Raw genomic sequence first — 19,262 nt, 5'->3', positions numbered from 1 at the left:
AGTTGTTTCTGGGTAATAACAAAAACAAGATATATATTTGTTCCCCCTAAAGGTTTCAAACACTTGGCACCACCAGTCACTCTCCTCCCTCTTATTCTGCTGTTTGGTGTGTGTCCCTCAGCTGCCTCTAGATGTCGCTACTTTCTAGTTGCTGACAGAGGTTTATGACGTGCTCTCCCAGCTGCTGGGACACACACACACACACACACACACACACACACACACACACACACACACACACACACACACTGATTCACACTAAGAGACCGGGGCTAAATCACAGCCCACGCATGATGGGCTTGCTATTAAATTTGGCCTGGAAATTCAAGGTCAGTAGATAATGGATGTGGTTTCAGAGCGAGCACTCCACACTAAATTCATTTAGTAGTGTAACTACACATGCACTTTGTCTTCTAACAAGTGCTGTCACTTGTTTCACATATGTCTGTTATCTAGCTAATCACAGTGTATGACACTCAGCTGGAATATGGCAGCACAGTCAAATATAACTTGCTATTTCAGCTTATTACCATGACCTGATGTGTTGATTTTTATGTGATTTATATGTGTCATTTACAGAAGCTAATTATTTGAACATCAACTCTTCAGACTGAGTATGCATGTACACGGGAGTAGAAGGTGCATGAACTAAATGTTTGTTTGTTTTTTATTTTTATATAAAAAAATCAACTGGCTCAGTTTAGCTTGATTTTCTATCAGTGCACAAGTCAAACCAGCATTATGGCTGGCATGTTCAGTGAATGATAGTTTGTCTGTGTAGCAGAGTTTAGTGTGACATCACTGAAATCACTCAGCCTGCAGGAAACAACTGTACATTGTGCAGTCCAGTGTTGAGAGAAGTGATGTAGAGCAAACAACTTGTCTTTCATTTATTAACAAATGTCCTGTTTCATCCTTAATGATGAACAAACAGACAATATCAGCAGATTAATTAGAACATCCATTCCAGTGGGTTTCTGCCTTTGAGAAATAACTCAAACAACTGAATAATGGGTTAAATAAAATATGGATAATGACTAATATAATGAGAAATAGTAAATTAAGGTTGGACACTTAAGTAAAATAAAAACAAAGCAGTCACACAACCTAACTAAGAAGTAAGAAGTAGAAGAAAACATGACAAATCCTAGAAATCATTGCTCCTCATTAACTTTTATTCATACGTTTCCAGACTTCACAACATTTACAACATCATGTGCCACAACACAAACTGTAGGACACTTACAGAAAGGATGTAGTTTCCCTGTGATGGAAGGGTTCTAGTTCATGAGGTGGATGCAGCGGGAGACAGAGACACAGCTGTGGGACACGCCACACTGTGGCGGCGTCTACACGCAGGAGGACCTGAAGTCCTGCTCCCTCCCAGCACAAACACGGTGGAAACAGGAAATGTGAGTTCCCAGGGTTGTTGTACTGTAGCGGCACAGATCGACAGACAGTTGCGGAGCTGGTTAGACGGACCTCCTCCTCCCCTCCAGTAGGCTGTCCGCCCGCAGGAACGCACGCCTGGCAGCGGCGAGGGAGGAGCTGGCCTCGCTGTCACACACGGACGCTTCGTTTCAAAAACTAGCCACCACGCTAACGAACGCAGCGCCCGAACGCACCGAGGCTTCGGCTTTCACCGGGACGACTAAGCGCCAAGTCGGCGGACTCGACGAGAAGCAGCATGCCGGTGAAAGGCGGGGGAAGACTGGCCTCTTTCCCGAGCAAGAGCGACAACGTCGGAGTAAGTGTAAGTGGCGTTTGACTGTGTTTGACATGTGTGTCGTCACGTTAGGGAACAGGACTTCGCCACAGGGCCGGCGCGACGCGTCGAGCGATGGTTCTGTCGAAGTGACGCGCGAGAGCGAACGTGTCCCGGGAAACCTGCCCGACGTGCAGGTGAGGAGCGGGCAGGCCAGCCAATAGGCGGCGCGTCTGTACACCTGTTGTGCTTCAGGAGAGCCAATAGAAAAGCAGCTGTTCCGCGGCTCAGCTGCTCCCAGTTGTTGCTAACTTGAAACTAGTTCGACCTAAATCCAGTGTTGGAAGTGTTGACTGTTCAGACTGACGGGTTATCTGGAGATTAGATGGATGTAATCAGTAGAATATATCTGTGTGTGTGTGTGTGTGTGTGAAAAGACACTGAACGAGGAAGGCTTTCACCTGCGAACACAAATGAATATTTACCCATTTGCATTTCCTTTTATATTTCTGCCCTTTTACTACAGGACAGTAACAACATTGCTGCTGAATTCAGTTCTGTGCACTTCAAAACTATGTCATCGATTTCAAAATGAAAATGTTAAAACAATACCAATACTAATATATACAGCAGATAGTTTTAACTTAGGTTGTGGTGACTATGATCTAGGAGTGCTGATTGCACAACAGGTCAGGGATGACTTCCTCTGGGTGTGTGTGTGTGTGTGTGTGTCTTTCTGCGGTTGTATGGACAAGTTTTAGTTTCAAAGAGCTCTTACCTGCTGTTTACATCTTTTATAAAGTCAGTGTCATAGTGAAAGTTCTTTTTCCTTCAGAAAGATGCTCAAACATGTACAAATTCTGTAACTTTTACCCTGAGCTTCCTACTGTAACCACTGTTGATACTCAAAACGAACCCAGTGATTTCAAAACTTGCATTACTGCAGAAACTGATAAAAAATGTAAAAAGATTTTGTGCAGTGGATGGATTACTTATGGATATGGACAAAAAAGTCTATAAGGATTTGATCATTTCAGAATTTCCTTAAACAGCACTAGCACCATGATATTCCATGAGAAGTACAAGCTGTTGCTACATGAGAATTAGAATTAGGTGTAGGTGTAGGGTTCGGAGTATGGTTAAGATGTTAAAGGTAAGGGAGTAGAGAATGCACTTTGTCACTGAGTGTACTCACAAGCATAGAGTGTGTGCCTAATGCTCTTTCTGCTGGTTCCACTAGGGGAGAGACTCAGATTAATGGTCATCCTTAATGGAAAAGCCTTGGGGGTGTTGTGAGTGTGTGATTGCAGAAATGACCCTATGGCAGGCCGGATTCTCTTTCTGTCCTAGTGGTTTTAACTGGTGCCTCTCCCAGCTGCTGAGACATGGTATCTTGCTTTTTATTTGAAACACAGACATGGGCTACAGCATCTCTCAGTTGTCCCTTCAATTTCTCCATAAACTGTGCATAGCAAATAGGTCAAAATGTCTTGAAATGTTAATCTTTTGCTTTTAAAAATAAGTTGATGTTTGAGCTGCAGTGTAGTTAAAGCTTGAGTCGAACAACACTAAAAGTATGACATATTATTTCAAGAGCAAGGACAAAATGAAGTTGATGTCTAAACAGAAAGCATATGAACTCTCATGTAAAGTATATGGGATAGAGATAGTGGAAGGGTTAAATTATAAAATGAAGTGTAAGGTCTGGATGCAGCTAAAGTGTCAGTTTCTTTGTAAGCACTGGCAGAATCAAAGGTTTCAGCTTGGGTGTTAAAACCAATTCATGGTTACTGCTTTACCTTTCATGGACATGTACTTGCACTGTGGACACACATACACTTCTATTGATATTACAGTTAGGGATGTGTAGTATAGGATTACAAAACATGATAGCAACTCTGGATAGTGACAGCAAGAAGAAGATCTGCCTCATTTATTTTAATGGCTGAGCAACATGCAAAAATGTGGACAGCATGTGGAACCATTTTATAATACCAGTGTCAAGTATATTGAAATAAACAGTTCGTACCTTCAGTGGATGAAACTTGAATGATACAAGTACAGTTGTGGAGTGGAACCATGGACAGTCTACGCAGACAAATGTTTTGGCATTTCTTTACTGACGTCTCACATCAGCCCTGACACTCATGGACATGGGTGGTGATTAAATTTAAGATACGCTACAGAAAACTGTAGCAGATGTGTAACGTTTGAATTGGATTTTAGAGCTGAAAGCAACTGAAGTCTTAGTTAAGGGGTAAAAAAAAAGCAGTTTAAGTGTTGCCGTGTAATTGAAATTCTTAGCTAAAGTGGAGCCTCCAGAAATTCAAAATGCAGTTAACTGTGACATCACTTTTATGGAGGAACTTTAGGTGTTCTGCTGCTGATCATTCTAAGTAGAGAATACATTAGCTTTTTTTACTCTTTTTGAATAAATAAATGTTGAGTGAGGTGCTTCTGACTGAATAAAAATAAAGACATTTTCTGCCTTTCCTTTGTTAATAAGCTGAATTAATTCCGACCCCCAAGCCATGTCTAATCTGGTCAGGATACATTGTTCATTCATAGAGACAAGTAAATCTAGCGCAGCACCTTTATGTATAATGGAACATGAAGTCATGCTTCAGATGAGTTTTCTTCTTTCTAACCCTTCTACTGTTTGCTGGGCAGCATCCCCACTTCACCTAAAATCGTTGGCACTGAAGTATCATCGGGTTTTTGTCAATGCTCCCACAATTCAGTAGAGTGCGTTCATCAGTTCCATTCTGCTTACATGAGCTGAGAGCCCAGTTCAGTGTGAGTGACGTATTCACACCAACGCAGCTGCTGACAGTGAACAGGGGGAGCATTCACACACTGCTACATATTAAGTATAAATGGCTGGCACAGTCAAACACTGATGCACTATAACCATGGAAACACGAGAGTTGTGTCACAGAAACACATCAGATCTGCATAAAGTGACGGCAACTAACCACTGCCTTTTTACACTTTACACACACAATTAAAGCTCAGGTTTCTTTCTGTGTAATACTCCCCTTTGATTGTGTTTTGGTTTCGGCCTTGCTTTCACAAACGTTATGCCCCTAGATAATACTATATCCATATGACCCAGTGAAGGTTTTGAAAGACACTCATACATGTCCCAGGCAGTTCTAAAGCTGTCAAACTGTAGCTGTAAAAATTGTAGCAGGCAGAGTCTTTGGAGCTTGGCTTAGTGTAGAGATTTAAATTCAGTCTCAAGTATAGGAGGCCAGGACCCAGTATGTACTCCATACGGTAGACTGGGGTTCAAATCCCTGCTGCAACCTACTTCCAGTAGGGAGCCTTAGGCTAGACCTCCCTTATGCTTACTCGCCTCTGCCTTTGCCTTGTTGTATGGAGCAACCCAGCCAGCACCTGGCCAATACTATCTCTACAGTGAAGTATGGTGGTGGCAGCATCATGCTGCGGGGATGTTTTAAGCGGCAGGAACTGGGAGTCTGATCAGCATTGAGGGAATGATGAATGCAGCTATGTACTAAGACATCCATGATTATCCTTAATGTTGCAGAGTGCTCTGGACCTCAGACTGGGGCGATGGTTCACCTTTTAGCAGGACAACAACCCTAAGCACACAGTCAAGAAAACACAAGAGTTGTTACGGTACAACTCTATACTGTAAATTTCCTTGAGTGGCCCAGCCAGAGCCCTGACTTAAACCCAATTGAACCTTTCTGGAGAAATCTGAAAATGGCTGTACACCAACGCTCCTTATCCAACCTAATGTAGGTACTCCAAAAAAGAAGGAGAGAAACTGCCCAAAAATAAATGTGCCAAGCTTGTAGCATTATACTGAAAAGTTATACTTAAAAAGACTTGAGACTGTAATTGGTGCTAATGGTGTTTCATCAAAGTATTGAACAAAGGTTGTGAATACTTGTGTACATGAGATTTTTATTTTATTTTATATAATATATATAATATATATTATTTTTTTTTGTTTTTAAATTTAAAACATAAAATAGAATATTAGAGCTAAAAACTCTATGTCAACTCATTAACTGTAAACATAGTAATCATTCTTAAGAATCCGAATGACAGTATGGGGACACGATCCTGCATGTTGTTCGATGTTGTCTGGATTCTCCGGCCTGTGACCTCCCTGCCAGTTGTTCTTGCGCGGGTTATTTCAGTCATGGCTGGTTTTTTGCAAGTGAAATCAGGACAGTCAACATTTCAAGTGTGTAAGGGAGACTTAATAGTGTGGAAACATGACCAGACAAGTGGTACACTGTAAATGTTCTTTGATAAGGCAGTAGGTTTCAGTCCAAATCCACAGCTTCACACTCATTTAACACTTCATACAGAATTTGATTTGATGAAATTCAACTTTACTTTTTCATCCTTTCCAGCATAAAATGAACAATAGCAGTTATTTATTAGTTTTGTTTCAAATTGTTATTTTCCTGCTGAATTTTTAAAACTTCCCCTTCTACGTGTTTAGCTGAACTTTCTTTATAAAGGCCACACATTTACTCAATTCAGCTTTTTCTAAAATGACCCCTGTTCCCAGAAGTTCCAGGAGAACTTTTACCCACATATAATAATTTTCAACATATTCCAGATATTCCCTGACCGATGAGAACCGTGTCACATGATATCGGACAGCTGCAGGGAGTGGCTGACTGATAAAATTCCTGCCTGTGTTCTTTATATCTCCCTCCATGTGTGTCTGTGTTTAGTGTTTACTGGCACTGCCCTCTGGCTTGGGAATAGGTTCAGAGGCCAAGGGTGTGGTGCACTGCTGAAACCCAAGCCAGCATCAGGGAAGACAACTTTCTGTGCAGTGCTGATCTCTTACTGTTCTGTGCACATGCACAGGACTTAAAACAGCATGCAAAGACTGATGTAATAAATAAGCTTATTATCAGTGTGTCCACATGAAGTGAGACAAGAACAAGAACTGCCTGCTCATCATACTTCAGTTAAACTTAAGCATCATTAAATTGTCTGTTTTACTCTGTTCAATATTTAATGTGCCATATATTGTACTTATGTAAGACAAAAGCACAGTGCAGAACTACTTTTTAGTTCTGCACTGTGCACTGCACTTGCATTCAAAATGTTACTTCAAGTATTAAACAAAAAAATCTACTTAAATAAAAGTACTCTTTATGTAGAATGGAATGAATCGGTAAATATGATTATTACGTATTTGTTTTAATTGTTTTGTTGCAGCTGCTAACAATGGAGTTTATTTTGAACTCTTGCTATTAAATATACGATTTCAATGAAAATGTTTTATTCTAATAATTGTTTATCTAATAATTATTTTAATTCCGTGGGTAGTTGTGATTTTTACAGCCAATTTCACTATGCATTAATTCAAAATCCTGTTTCAGTTTTGTTTTAAAAGATCACAGAGCCAGTGTTAAAAGTGAGAGACATTCTTGACAGCTTCTTCTACTCAGCCCTCATGTTATAATTTACAGTATGTTGTTGACTCTGTGAAAGCAGGGGGTAGGGCACATTCTGCCTCTGTTGTTGTTTGGCAACTTACATTGTACATTGTAAATACCGGGGGTTGCCTTTGTAAGACATTATCTGAAGGAAATAATTAGTTCTAGCCATAAGAGCAGCATGGCTGTCAGTCTTGTCAGTTCACCACTTTAGTCCAGACTAAAATTTACATTTGCGTTTCCCTCAGGACGAACCCTAATAGAACCAGCATTGGTTCTGTGTGGAAATATATGGACAACTGTTGGAATGGTTGCAGTAAAATTTGCTTTGCACATTCCCTAGAAGTAGAAATCAGAACACCTTTTCTTTATTCTGTTTTCATCGAGTGCCAGCATCAGGTAAACATTTAAATGAAATTTAGTTATTGGCCAGAGACTTGAATTGAAAGCAACTTACAAAGCAAGCAAAATACCCCAGCCAGGTGGAAGACATTGAATGCAGCATGTCAGGAGAAGAAGTCAGAACACAGTGGTGAAGGGATCTGTAGATAGTGAGGGTGTTCAGGTAGGATGGTGGAATTAAGCACTGGTATCCTGAGTGGTTGTAAACCTGGTCATCTGAAAAATACAGTACTTTTAACTTTGTTATGCAGTTTCAGTATGGACATCTTCAAAAGCAGGAAAGCTATACACAGAAAAGTAAACTCTGTTCAGACCTTTATGAAGCTAGCAGCCCCTGGAAGCCAGTGCAGACATATAATCAGTGAAAAGATGTGCCTTTTACATGAACTGAAATAGGACGTGTTGTTACATGTTGGATCAACTGCACAGATTTGATTATGTGTGTTGCTAGTCCGATTAGAAGAGAACTGCAGTTGTTGAAATGAGGGAAGAGGACTACTTGCACAATTAGATATCACTTTCAGAAAGGTTGACAACAAACTAAGAATCTTATTTGTTTGTCAGTGATTTCCCCCAGATTTCTAGCAGACTTTGTGGGGACAATCAGAGACGATTGAGACAATCAGTAATGACCAAATACCAGAAAAACACTGTGAGCCTCAGCTTTACTTTATGTTTGATGCCAAATGGCAAATACACAAAATTGAAATGGTAAAGCAGCAGCTAAACATCAGCACATGAGCAGGTTGACATGCTGAGCATAGCATTTAGCTCAGATAACTGGGGTGTGCAACGTTAGAGAGTTTCTGTGGACTAGTCTTGTTTTTCCTGTTCTGTTTGTGTATGTTCAGTTCTATTTTGAGCTGTGTTAACTGAAGTCTGACTCAAGCCTGACTCAGGATGATGTTCTCTGGGGAACATTGTCAAGGCTTCCATAAGCATTAGTCTTACTATTTCTCACTATTACACAGTGGGTGTGACTGTAGTGTGGTTGATCGGTACTGGATTTGTCTGTATGGTTAAATGTGGCTGAAGCCCCATTTGCGTACATTTGTCTGAGACTACAGCTTGATATTGTGTGTGTGTGTGTTAGGTTAGAATCAGGTCTAGGGCAGGGTTAGCATTAGGCATTTACTTATGACTGTTTAGAATGGATTATGTTAAGTGTCCTCACAACTAAAATAAGACCAACTTGCGTGCACTCCACCACAGATTGTTGTTTCCTGTTAGTGAACATGGGTAAAAAGGCCTTATCTGTGGAATGACAGGAAGTGAGACTGCTTCCTGCCACTGAAGCCACTTCTACCCTTGTTTCCACATTGCCACACCCTGAGTCCTGAGGCCAAGACAAGACCACAACCAAAATAAACATCCACAGGACACTCCCCAGTGTAACTTTTTCCTCAGGCGCTCATTTTCATCCATAAGATTCATAACAGCAAATCTGATCTTTGGTAGAGAATATCATTATTATCAGCAGCGGAGTCCTTTGCATGCATAAAGAAGATGCTCAAACTCAATTTTACAGATGACCTGTTTCTGTACTGGATTTTGTGCTGCGTGTACAATCCTCCTGTCACAGGAGTCACCAAGCCTCCATAAACTGTGTGTGTCATAAGTAAATAAAGTACAGGTGAGTCATGTTGTTTTCACAGCTCATCCAGTTTAGCATTCAGCTGAATACACCTGCACAGTTCCTGTGGTAACAAGCACATCACTGTACAATCTGTTTGCATACTGAATAGGTCCTTGGAGACCATGTTAAATTTGTCAGTCAGGTTCATTTCATATGTACTTTATATAACCTACCTTAATGCTAGATTCATTTTCATTATGTCACTGGGTTCTGGGTTCAGCACTGGGTTTTTGAGGTCACTAATAATAATTCTGATCTGATGAAGGGATTTTAACAATTATTTACATCTTTTGATAGAGATATACTACCATATACATGTTTTAATGTACCATGTAAGATGTGAATGTGTCGGCCAGTCTGTCAGACCACTTTAAATCCAGAAACTAACATAAATAAATGAGGTTCTTTGCCTTGTTGTATTATCTTGTGGACACTTTATTGGGTCATCAGAAATCAAAGTGAGAGATGTGCATCTGCAAAATAAAACACTGTAATTACTGAGAAATAACAGGAAGAAGACTTTAGAGAGCTGATGAATACACCAGTTGTGTGTGATATCATCAGCAGTCTACAAAGCAGCTCTCTGGGAGAGTTCCTCCCTAAATATAATTAACATGATGAAAGAAGAAACTGAAATTCGACATGCATTTTGAACAGTTCTCTGGTACCAAATTAAAGAAAATATTAAAACTCATTTTCAACACAGCAGGTTAGTGCGTGATCGTATTAGTGTGAGAGGGCAGAGGAAGTTGCTCTGAGGTTGGAGTTAGAACAATTGCCAGACTCACTTCAGCTCCTCGAGGCCTGATGCACAAAACTCTATGACTAAGACTCTTGTCAACCCGCAAAGTCATAAATATGCAGACATATCCTTTTATGGCAGATTTGTAAAGATGAGAGCACACCTAATTCTGCAGGAGCCTCATTTCACCCCCAACAGTTTGCTATAAATAGACACAGACACCATTAAACATCCATTTGCATATGGATACTTGTGCCTGCTCCATCACCCGTCAGACCTGGAAATGAGAAGAACAGCAAAGAGGAAGTGTGGTGTCATCTATTGTGTTCCTCTCAATGCAGCTGTGTGACATTTTAGTCACCATTATTACTTGTCTCGAATTGAACACTAATGTTTTAGCTTAACAATACTTACTTACTTAATAATACTAGCAGCAGATACAGATGAAGTATCTGCAGTTATAGTAATACAGAAAAAAAAATTAAATTCTATTGACTAGGTAATTTCTTTTATTTTTTAGATGAAGTTATGTGGTTCTGGTTCTAATGGTTCTGAAAAAACAACATACTATCTACAGCGTAAGTCACCAGTGTTGTGTTGCATTCAGGGACAGTATTACTGTACTTTATAAAAAATAACAGTACAATGTAATGGATGCAGCCGCTTGTTTGTTAACCTGGTTCTTAGCAAACCTGAAACTGTCCTCATCAGTCTCTGGTTACCAGCAGAGCTTATTTACTGTACATTCTTGCAGCTACAACAATGCAACAGCAACGTTAGTGGAACATATTTACCTGCCTATTTCCATAGCATCAGTTCTCACCTGTTCTGTTGAAACTTTATCTACAAACTGGTGAGAGTGAAGAATTCCTACTGGCTTGTATAGACAGTTACAGTAGTTCACTGATAACCAATGTTGAACAGCACAAATTTGGTTACTGTACTTATGATTCTGATCCTCATCGGTGCTGCATCACTTTTCCACTGCTGACTAATGCACAGAGAGAGAGAGAGAGAGAGAGAGAGAGAGAGAGAACCCAGAACGTCAGGTGTAGTGAGAGGAGGATGTAAAAATAGCAGTATCATTTGTCATGGTGAAGATGCTGTACCTTCCACAGTCAGGTAGCTGTGACGTGTCTCTGTGCTTCTGACTGCTGCAGTCAGCTCCAACCCTTCACACTGTGAGTCTGTGCTCAGGAAACACCTTGAGCTGTTGGCATTTTTATTTGCTTCCTGTAAAATTCCTACAGTATCTCTGTCTGGACTTAAAGTTTAGTAGCTTACAGTACAATCAGTTGAATATATTGTTTGTTTATATTTTTTCAGTAAAGGACAACTGACCTGTTCCTTAGTTTTTATCATGCAATCTGTTTTTCATATGATACGTAGCTTCCTCCTCCTGCTCGTCCTTCTCCTCTTTAGTTTACGTCATGTAGAACAACAGTATCGACTTGCTGTTGTACAATTACCAGCGACATGATTGTGTTGTCATTGTGGAACCTGTAATCTCCTGTCCTCCCCTCCCCTCTCCTGGAGGTGTGTCAGAACGTTCGGTTACTTAAGGCGCAGGTACAGGTGCTGACCTGGACTGAATGCTGGGTTGGGACACATTCCTATAGCGAACTGAAGCTGTGACTGAATGTAACCTCGCCCTCATCACTTTGAGGCTCTGCAGCCTGTGCCAACAGTAGCAGTAAAACTGAATTTGGTTTTCACTTTGTGGTATGACCACAGTGGCAAAATAAATAGCTCCACTGACACTTATTTTTTCTGTTTTTGGTCATTTTCTAGCTTGTTGTTGTCATTTTGTATGTCCTTTTTTTGGCCCATCACTCTTTTCTTATTTTTGGTCTTATATGTTGAACCATGTCTCCTGTCGGGCCCCTGGGCCTGTGCCCAATAGACCTGTCTGATAATTACTGGTTTTCAGGAACAGCAGGTGTAGCTATATTCCTGGAAAATGTCTTCCAAACAGTGTCCACTGTATCTGCATTCTTTATTCTGAGTTTGATTTGTGTGCTAAGTAAAAATAAGGCTCAAGTGAAAAAAGTTTTCTTTTTTTTTTTTAAACTCTCTAGATTAAATTGACTGAATCGAAACTGAATATAGTGTATTTCCTATAGTTGCCACTGTCCTCGCTCAGGCATGTTTTAAAGTTTTGTAGCTCTGCAAGCTGTAGTTCACAGGTTCTTGGCTATCATAGAAATTAAGAATAACCCATTCAAGGTTGAACTGCTGTGCTATAACTTAGATATCTGTCAGCACTAATGTAAAGAACAGCATGCTGTAATTAAAGGATATAAACTGAGCAAAATATATTGTCATTATTAACTACTAATTGCACAGTAGCTTGATAACATGAGTACTCTGTTCTTCAGTGTTTGTACTAATCCACTACTTGTATTGTAAGTTATTTTAATACAGCTTGAACACAGCAACAGCTCACTGCTGGCTGGATGGACCTGGTTCCCATGACCTTGTTCACGTGACTGTGTGTGTGTGTGTGTGTGTGTGTGTGTGTGTGTCTGTGTGTGTCTGTGTGTGTCTGTGTGTGTCTGTGTGTGTGTGTGTGTGTGTGTCTGTGTGTGTATAGTTGGGGTGGGCGGGTGGTTGGTGGTGGTGGGGTAATGTGTGGTTTCAGGTCAGTCTTAAGTGTCACAATAACGCCATTGTTGCCATTCACTGAATTCCCAGTGTTCTAAGTATGTGGTTGTACTTTGAGCAGCTCGGGCTTATGGGCTGCTGAGACACACAGACGCTCTAATGACCTCAGCGTAGTGCTCAGACAATGCTTTGTTGAACTGCTAAGTGGCCACTGTTTGCTGTCTGACACTGTTGTTAACAACAGTTTGTCATTTTAATGCAGCTTAGGCTTTTGAACAAAAACTAAACTCTTTATTAGAAGTCAGCACCAGAATTTTTAAGTCAACTTCACTTCCGGGAACTCTGTTTTTTAATAATGGACCTAGTTTCAGAGTTAATGGCCTGTTGGATGACCTTGACCTTTACAATGTAGCAGTTTATTTAGCTGAAATGACCTGCTCCCTGCTCCTTATTTCATCCGCTGTCAGTTCAGTTTATCTTCAAAAGGATGTTTCAAGCCCTCTCACTGTGTGCACATTCAGGACCGTGCCTATTCCAAATGTTTTATTTTGGATTTTTTTGAAGCATGGCTGTGCTGCTGCTTTAGTGTCAGAGGGCTTTTATTGTTCTCAGAGCTGCTCTGTGTCTGTTGTTGCATTTCCACTTCAAAGCCCTCATGCCTCATTAGATATGTGTATATCCTGACCTACTCCCTGTTTATAGAACTGAGCATTAGCATAGCACACAAACACACACACACACACACACAATGCTGTCAGGGTGAACCCATACTAAACCCAGTCAGACAGTGATTGATGTTGATTTGTAACCGTAATGAGGTTGTGTGTTCCTACAACTTGTACAGTTCTCTTCATTTACACTATGTCTGTCTGCGTGTCACTGTGTCATACAGTCTGCCTACGCACTGTGATCTCTGGTGTTTCCACTTTTGCAATATCATGTGAAATCAGAAGCTAACTGCAATTCCTTGTAATTTTAATGACCTCCTTCATACATTTTACATACTGAATGAATGACTTTGGTAACCTCCCCATCTCCTGTAGCAAGGGCCAGGACAAATGTAGAATTTGGTACGGCTGGAAAGTAAAATCACCAGCCTGTTGTATTGCTGATGCTGTGAACACTACAGTCTCTAGGGGCGCCAGAGGTTAATTAAAAAAAGACTGGGTGTACATGTATTATTATAATGATTAACACTGAAATGAAAAGTGGAACAGCTAGAAATGTGATGTTATGTTTGTTCTGTTAAAACACACAAAAAATAAGTACCTGTCAGCTGAGCTCACTAAAAGTACTGCAGTCTTCTGAGAGTGAACTGACTGAGGGCTGGTCAATATTTGAACATCCAGAGTATGAGTCAGAGACCTCAGCAGTCGTCCCTGCTACCACTGACTTGTCCTTCTCTGGAATGATGTGGACTGAAAGTTCACAGGCTGTGATAGGGAATCCCTGGGTGCCTCAGCCTCTCAGCTCTTCTTTGAAGATTAAATTTCCAATTTAATGAAATCCTTTTCTCTCACTCTGCCTCCACCCTCCCCTGCTGCAAGTTGTGGGACAGAGGTTGTAGTTTCCAAGGGTCTAACCTTACTGAGGTTTTTGAAAGAATAATTATCAGTTATTTAGAGGTTGTTGTGGGTTTTGCCAGGAGTTGTAGTCTGTAGATCTGGCAGAGGTCCTGCAGTCGAAATATCACCTTGCAGTTTGCCTCTGCCAGTCAGTTAAGCTGCAGTTTACACAGTGTACATGCCGTTGATGTATTTAGTTGATTATTACATGTTATTGTAAGTGGCTTTGGATAAAAGCGTCAAAATGGCTAAATATAAATGTAAATGTTCACCTCTTGTGTTGAGGGCCCAGTGTTTCTGCAGCAGCTCCTCCGCAGCTTCATTTCTCTGTAACTCAGCCTGACATCTGTGTTATCTTTACAAACCTTTACAAGAATGTGAAATATAAGAGTCTGACGAAGCTCAGCTTTATCACTAAAGCTCTGCAGACAAACATTGCCTGTGGTCTATGTTTTAGATCTCAAGTACTTTTACATGACTATATCTCTGCTTTGGGATGTGTGTTCTCTTGTGCTGAACATTACTGTCCTATTTTCTCTTCCAGCATGTACTAACATGCCCATCACCGTTTGTGGACAAGTGAAGATTTCTTGTTAGACCAGCCATAGTTTTCCTCCTCCCATTAGCCTCCTCTGGAAGAGCCTTGTTCTTTATTTATAATGGAAAGATAGTGTCTGAAATATTTACAACAACAAGGGGTGGAAAGGGTTTCAATAAGACATGAAGTGAAACAATCATGGAAGGTACTTTCAGCTTTTAGGGATGAGAATAAAGTAGGTCTGGAAGACCAGGGGGAGACAGAGTCACGATGTCTGATGAAAAAGTGGATCTAGTTTAACAGCCAACAATAAGGGGGGATTAAGCAGCATAAACCAGAATCAGATGAATAAGTGGTCTGGAGTAACGGAAGGATAGAAGAAAGGCATTAAGTTCACTGAACTGTTTAATGATTTCATTTAAAGAGGAAATAAAGACAGTGGTTACTTTATTCTTCTGACAAATGTCCAGTAGCCATTCTGAGAACCAAAAAAAGAAAAGGGGATTCATGATGATGACGATGGTGATGATGACGATGGTGATGAGGACATAAGAAGCAGCATAGTAGCAAATCTCACAGCTAAAATTACTTTTCTGAGTAGCCTACTTTTAAAAAATAAATACAATTCTAAAAAAAAGTCAAGTGAATAAAAGAGTATAGCAGCTGAAGAGTTACAGCTTGATAAAATGTAAAATTAAGAACTATGAAATGCATGGCAGAGGACTAATGTGTGGTATGCGAACATACAGACTTTCAGACACGCCCTCATGCTACACCACTAGTATATTAAACAAAGATATTCATTACCTGAAATATTATTTAGATTTACAACATGTCTGTCTCTCGCTGAAAACACCTTTTACTGTATATATTTTTTGACCAACCAATCACTGCTTTTAAAATAATATATTTAACAGTACAATGTAGTTCTAAACCACACCTCCATTCTCATATCATCGATTGAACTCCAGGTTTGATAACATCTGACTACATTTTGTGTTTAGTGATATCAGAAGCCTAGTTTCTCACTTCACTGTTCATTTATTCATCCGCTATCCTAGTTGCTTGTCCTCTTAAGGGTCGCAGGAGTGCTGGAGCCTATTCCAGCAGTGATTGGGGCAAGAGACGGTGTACACCCTGAACAGGTTGCCAGTCACAGTGACAGACATTTATACACTCACTCACATTCATACTTATGGGCTATTTAGAGTCACCGGTTAACCTTAACTGCATGTCGGATGGTGGGAGGAAGCTGCCCCATTTAACTATCTTTTTGTTTATTATATTAAATCAAATTTATGCACAATTATTAGTAATAGACATTCAGACATAAGCTCATACTCATACTCATAAGCATATGTCTTCGGATTGAATTTATTTGAAAGGTTTTTCCACTTATTCTCTCCTTAAGCTGTGATAAACCTTAAACTGTGATTTATAGCTCTTAATCAGAAATATTATGACTGTTTATGCTCTGTAGTAAAAAGGGAATATTGTCAGCTGCATAACTGCTGTAGATGGAAGCAGGCTCAGGCAGACACTGCAGAGTCCCCATTTTTTAGTGTCGATCAGCGTCATCACCTGTATTGTCATCACTGCCACTTGTGTTCTGTGTTGTTGAAATAGCTGGTGCTTCAGACACACACAGACATGGAGAGCACAAAGACGGGGATTGACACAGATAGCATTGTGTTTGGTGTTGGGAGATGACAATGAATAGGCCTGTCTGAAGCTCTGAGGGCCACCCCATGACACACACACGATCCATGAGTTAAGGGAGAGTGTGGAGACTGGAGAGTTGATGAAAGCGGCCTCCCAAATGTGATACAGAGAGCAGCTTTGACAGAGAGAGGCTGCATATTTCTACATCTGGTCAAACACATTTCTTTCTGCTGAGTTCACTTTTCAAAAGTCTTCACACACTTGTTTTGCATCCTAAATGCAACAGTGCAACCGAAAACACAACTTAACACAACTCAGGATCATGCTATGATTACAGATAATGACATACTGTATATGTCATGACTGTATTGTGCTTTTTGCTAATATCATTAGGGAAGTATTATTTATTTACTTGGGAAGGGAAGTCAAAGATGGACTGCTGTAATAAATAATAATGTGTTCCACACTTAGTTTCTATACTAATACTAATAATAGGTATTATTGATTAGGCTATCATGCAATGGCTGGGGAAAAGGGCACAAACATTAAACCTGTTTGCTTACAGTTTAATATTCTTTTTCTACAGCACTGGTTGATGGTTGTGCTTAAACTGGCCTTGAACTTGGTTCAGTTTTATATACATATTGATTACAACTGCGTAAAGAAAAAAACAGCAAGGATGTTATGCAAACTACAGGTGTGTACAGATCCCGGAGCCATATGATGGTGCCACCATAATGAAGAAGTGAAAACCATATGAAAATAATTTTTTGGAGAACCTGATAGAGTGTGTATGTTTAAGCAGAGTAATGATGCAGAGCTCTTATATCCACAGCACATTATTATTCGTGTCTTTAGGATGTAAGGCAATAGAATGTATAGAGAAACAGGTTGTGCAATCCTTTGTTTTTTGTACATCTTAGTGTGCACTTTTGATGTATGAATTATTGAAAGCTCTACTGCACCTGAGAGCAGACTACGATGTGTCATCCTCTTTAAAGGCCGACAGAGGATCATCTTAGACCTGAAGGCATCAAGCAGTCCAGTTGTGATTTCTAGCTTTGGAAATGTTAACCACCCAGTTGTTTGTGTGCCGTTATTATTGTGGTGCATAAACCACGCTAGCGTCAACAAATCTGGACCACATCAATTTCAGACATTAGTGTAATTACTGTAAACTGTCCATCTCCTCTCTTTGCTGGTGCACAATAATAGGAACCCTGCTGCAAGACTGAGCAAGAAAGTTAGAATCCACTCATCAACATGTCCATGTACATGTTTACTCAGCTTTTGATTAACAGTGTAATTTTTGTTTTACTATAAAGTAAGTAAGTATTTACTATAAATAAGTACAAACTGAATGACTATTCTAAATATACTGTATGATGCACATAAAATAACACGTATTGTCAGATTGTTTCTGCTGGCAGAGCAGACCACAGAGGATAGATACAGTAGAAAAGTGGTTCCTCTTCAAGTCGATATGCGTGGTATATTTATTTTTATTAATGGCAAATACACTGCCCGTCCAAAGGTCAGCTGACTACCTTAATATACTGAATGACCAGGTTATTCCATCAATCGATTTTTTTCTTCCCTGAAAGTTCCCGTATTCCCATATTCAAAGGTGTCAATGCCAGGATTCATTGGGCTTCAATTGTGAAAGAGTGGTTCAGAGAGCATGACGCATCATTTTCACACATGGATTGGTCATCATAGAGTTCAAGACCTTAACCCTGTTGAGAATCTTTGAGATGTGCTGGAGAAGACTTTAGTGGTCCGACTCTCCCATCATCAACACAAGATCTTGGATGCAACTATGGAGTATAAATGTTGTTTGCTGTCCTTTCTCTTTTTGCTCTGTTTTCTTTTCTACCAACTTCACTATGTCCACCAGCTTGTCTCTAACTTTGTCTTTTGGCTGTTTGCTACTGAGCAGTTAGTGGACAGTGGCTTTTTAGCACTTGTATTCTTTTGGCCTGTTGACCATGTGCTGTCATTCATGGTTATCAAGGCTTCCCAAGTGTCCCTAAAGAACATGACAACCTAACAAAACACATGATGGTCAGGTGGGACAACAATACAAATTTGACTTCAAAAACCCTTAATGTGTTAAGGATTTAACAACCTCAAAGAGACCTGAAAGTCCTGGGCTTCCTTCTCAATCAGTCAGAACTGAAGAAGTCTTTTGGATGGGAGGTGAAATGTCTTGAAGAACATCAAGAAATTCCATTTACCACTGAATACCACCATTGTGTTTCCTCCAGTAATGTTTGTAGTGGTCATCTTCCATTTAGTTCTCTTTGGTATGTTTTATGCTGGCTGACTAACAATAGAGTAACTCACAACCTCCACACAATGCTATGGAGAGTGTCTTAGGTGGATGCTTTAATGCATTGTTGGCTGTTATGGCTTAGGAAGTGAATATAGGTAGGAGAAAGTCTTCACAATGATGGTACAACAAATGAGTGTGTGAGGAAGTGAGAGAGTGGGAGAGAGCAAGAGGGGGGAAAAGCAGCAGGAGAGTGTGCAGACTGGCAGATAGAGGGAGGAGGGAGGACAGGCAGAGTGCTCTCTTGGCAGCTCTCCAGCCTGACTCTCCCTTTGATTCTGTGGATGCCGCTCTTACCTGGCCATGTCATCCGGTCTGCGCAGGAAGTGGAGGAGCACAGTGCAAGCGCTCAGGTCTCACCATGGGACGGCAACAGGAGGAGTTGAAGGAGGCGCTGTGAGTCTGCTGTTATTTTTAGTCTTCCACCCCCCCCAGGGCTAAGCTAATCCACCACTGCACAGGCTTATCTAGATTGGAGGTAGGACACTGAGGCAGAAAGGTTAAACACTTGCTCCTGTGGGAAGCCTGCTGTGTTTGTGATGCTGTGTAAACTATCCACACTCAGCCGCACCATGCTTGTGCCGAGGCGGGATTTTACTTCAGGGGTTCAGGGCTGTGGTTTTGACAGAGCAGGG

At 40.5% G+C, this 19,262-nt stretch overlaps 1 protein-coding gene across 3 annotated transcripts in view; it reads left to right on the top strand.

The window, feature by feature from the left end:
* The first annotated feature begins 1,341 nt into the window (after window positions 1-1,341).
* LOC113151190 (tight junction protein ZO-2) overlaps window positions 1,342-19,262 on the top strand; it is a 53,446-nt gene continuing 35,525 nt past the window's right edge. Inside the window, exon 1 of one of the 3 annotated variants that reach the window (XM_026344074.1) lies at window positions 1,342-1,747. In XM_026344074.1, coding sequence (XP_026199859.1) covers window positions 1,688-1,747 — 60 coding nt within the window. In that variant the 5' untranslated portion in view covers window positions 1,342-1,687. Of the gene's footprint in view, window positions 1,754-11,036; window positions 11,108-19,262 lie in introns of those variants that run through there. The other 2 variants (XM_026344073.1, XM_026344075.1) reach the window with 2 other exon arrangements.

Source organism: Anabas testudineus, chromosome 9 (assembly GCF_900324465.2).
Source record: "Anabas testudineus chromosome 9, fAnaTes1.2, whole genome shotgun sequence".
NCBI classification, from domain to species: domain Eukaryota; kingdom Metazoa; phylum Chordata; class Actinopteri; order Anabantiformes; family Anabantidae; genus Anabas; species Anabas testudineus.
Note: the sequence above shows the minus strand (reverse complement) of the source record. Positions and strands in the feature narration are given on the sequence as shown.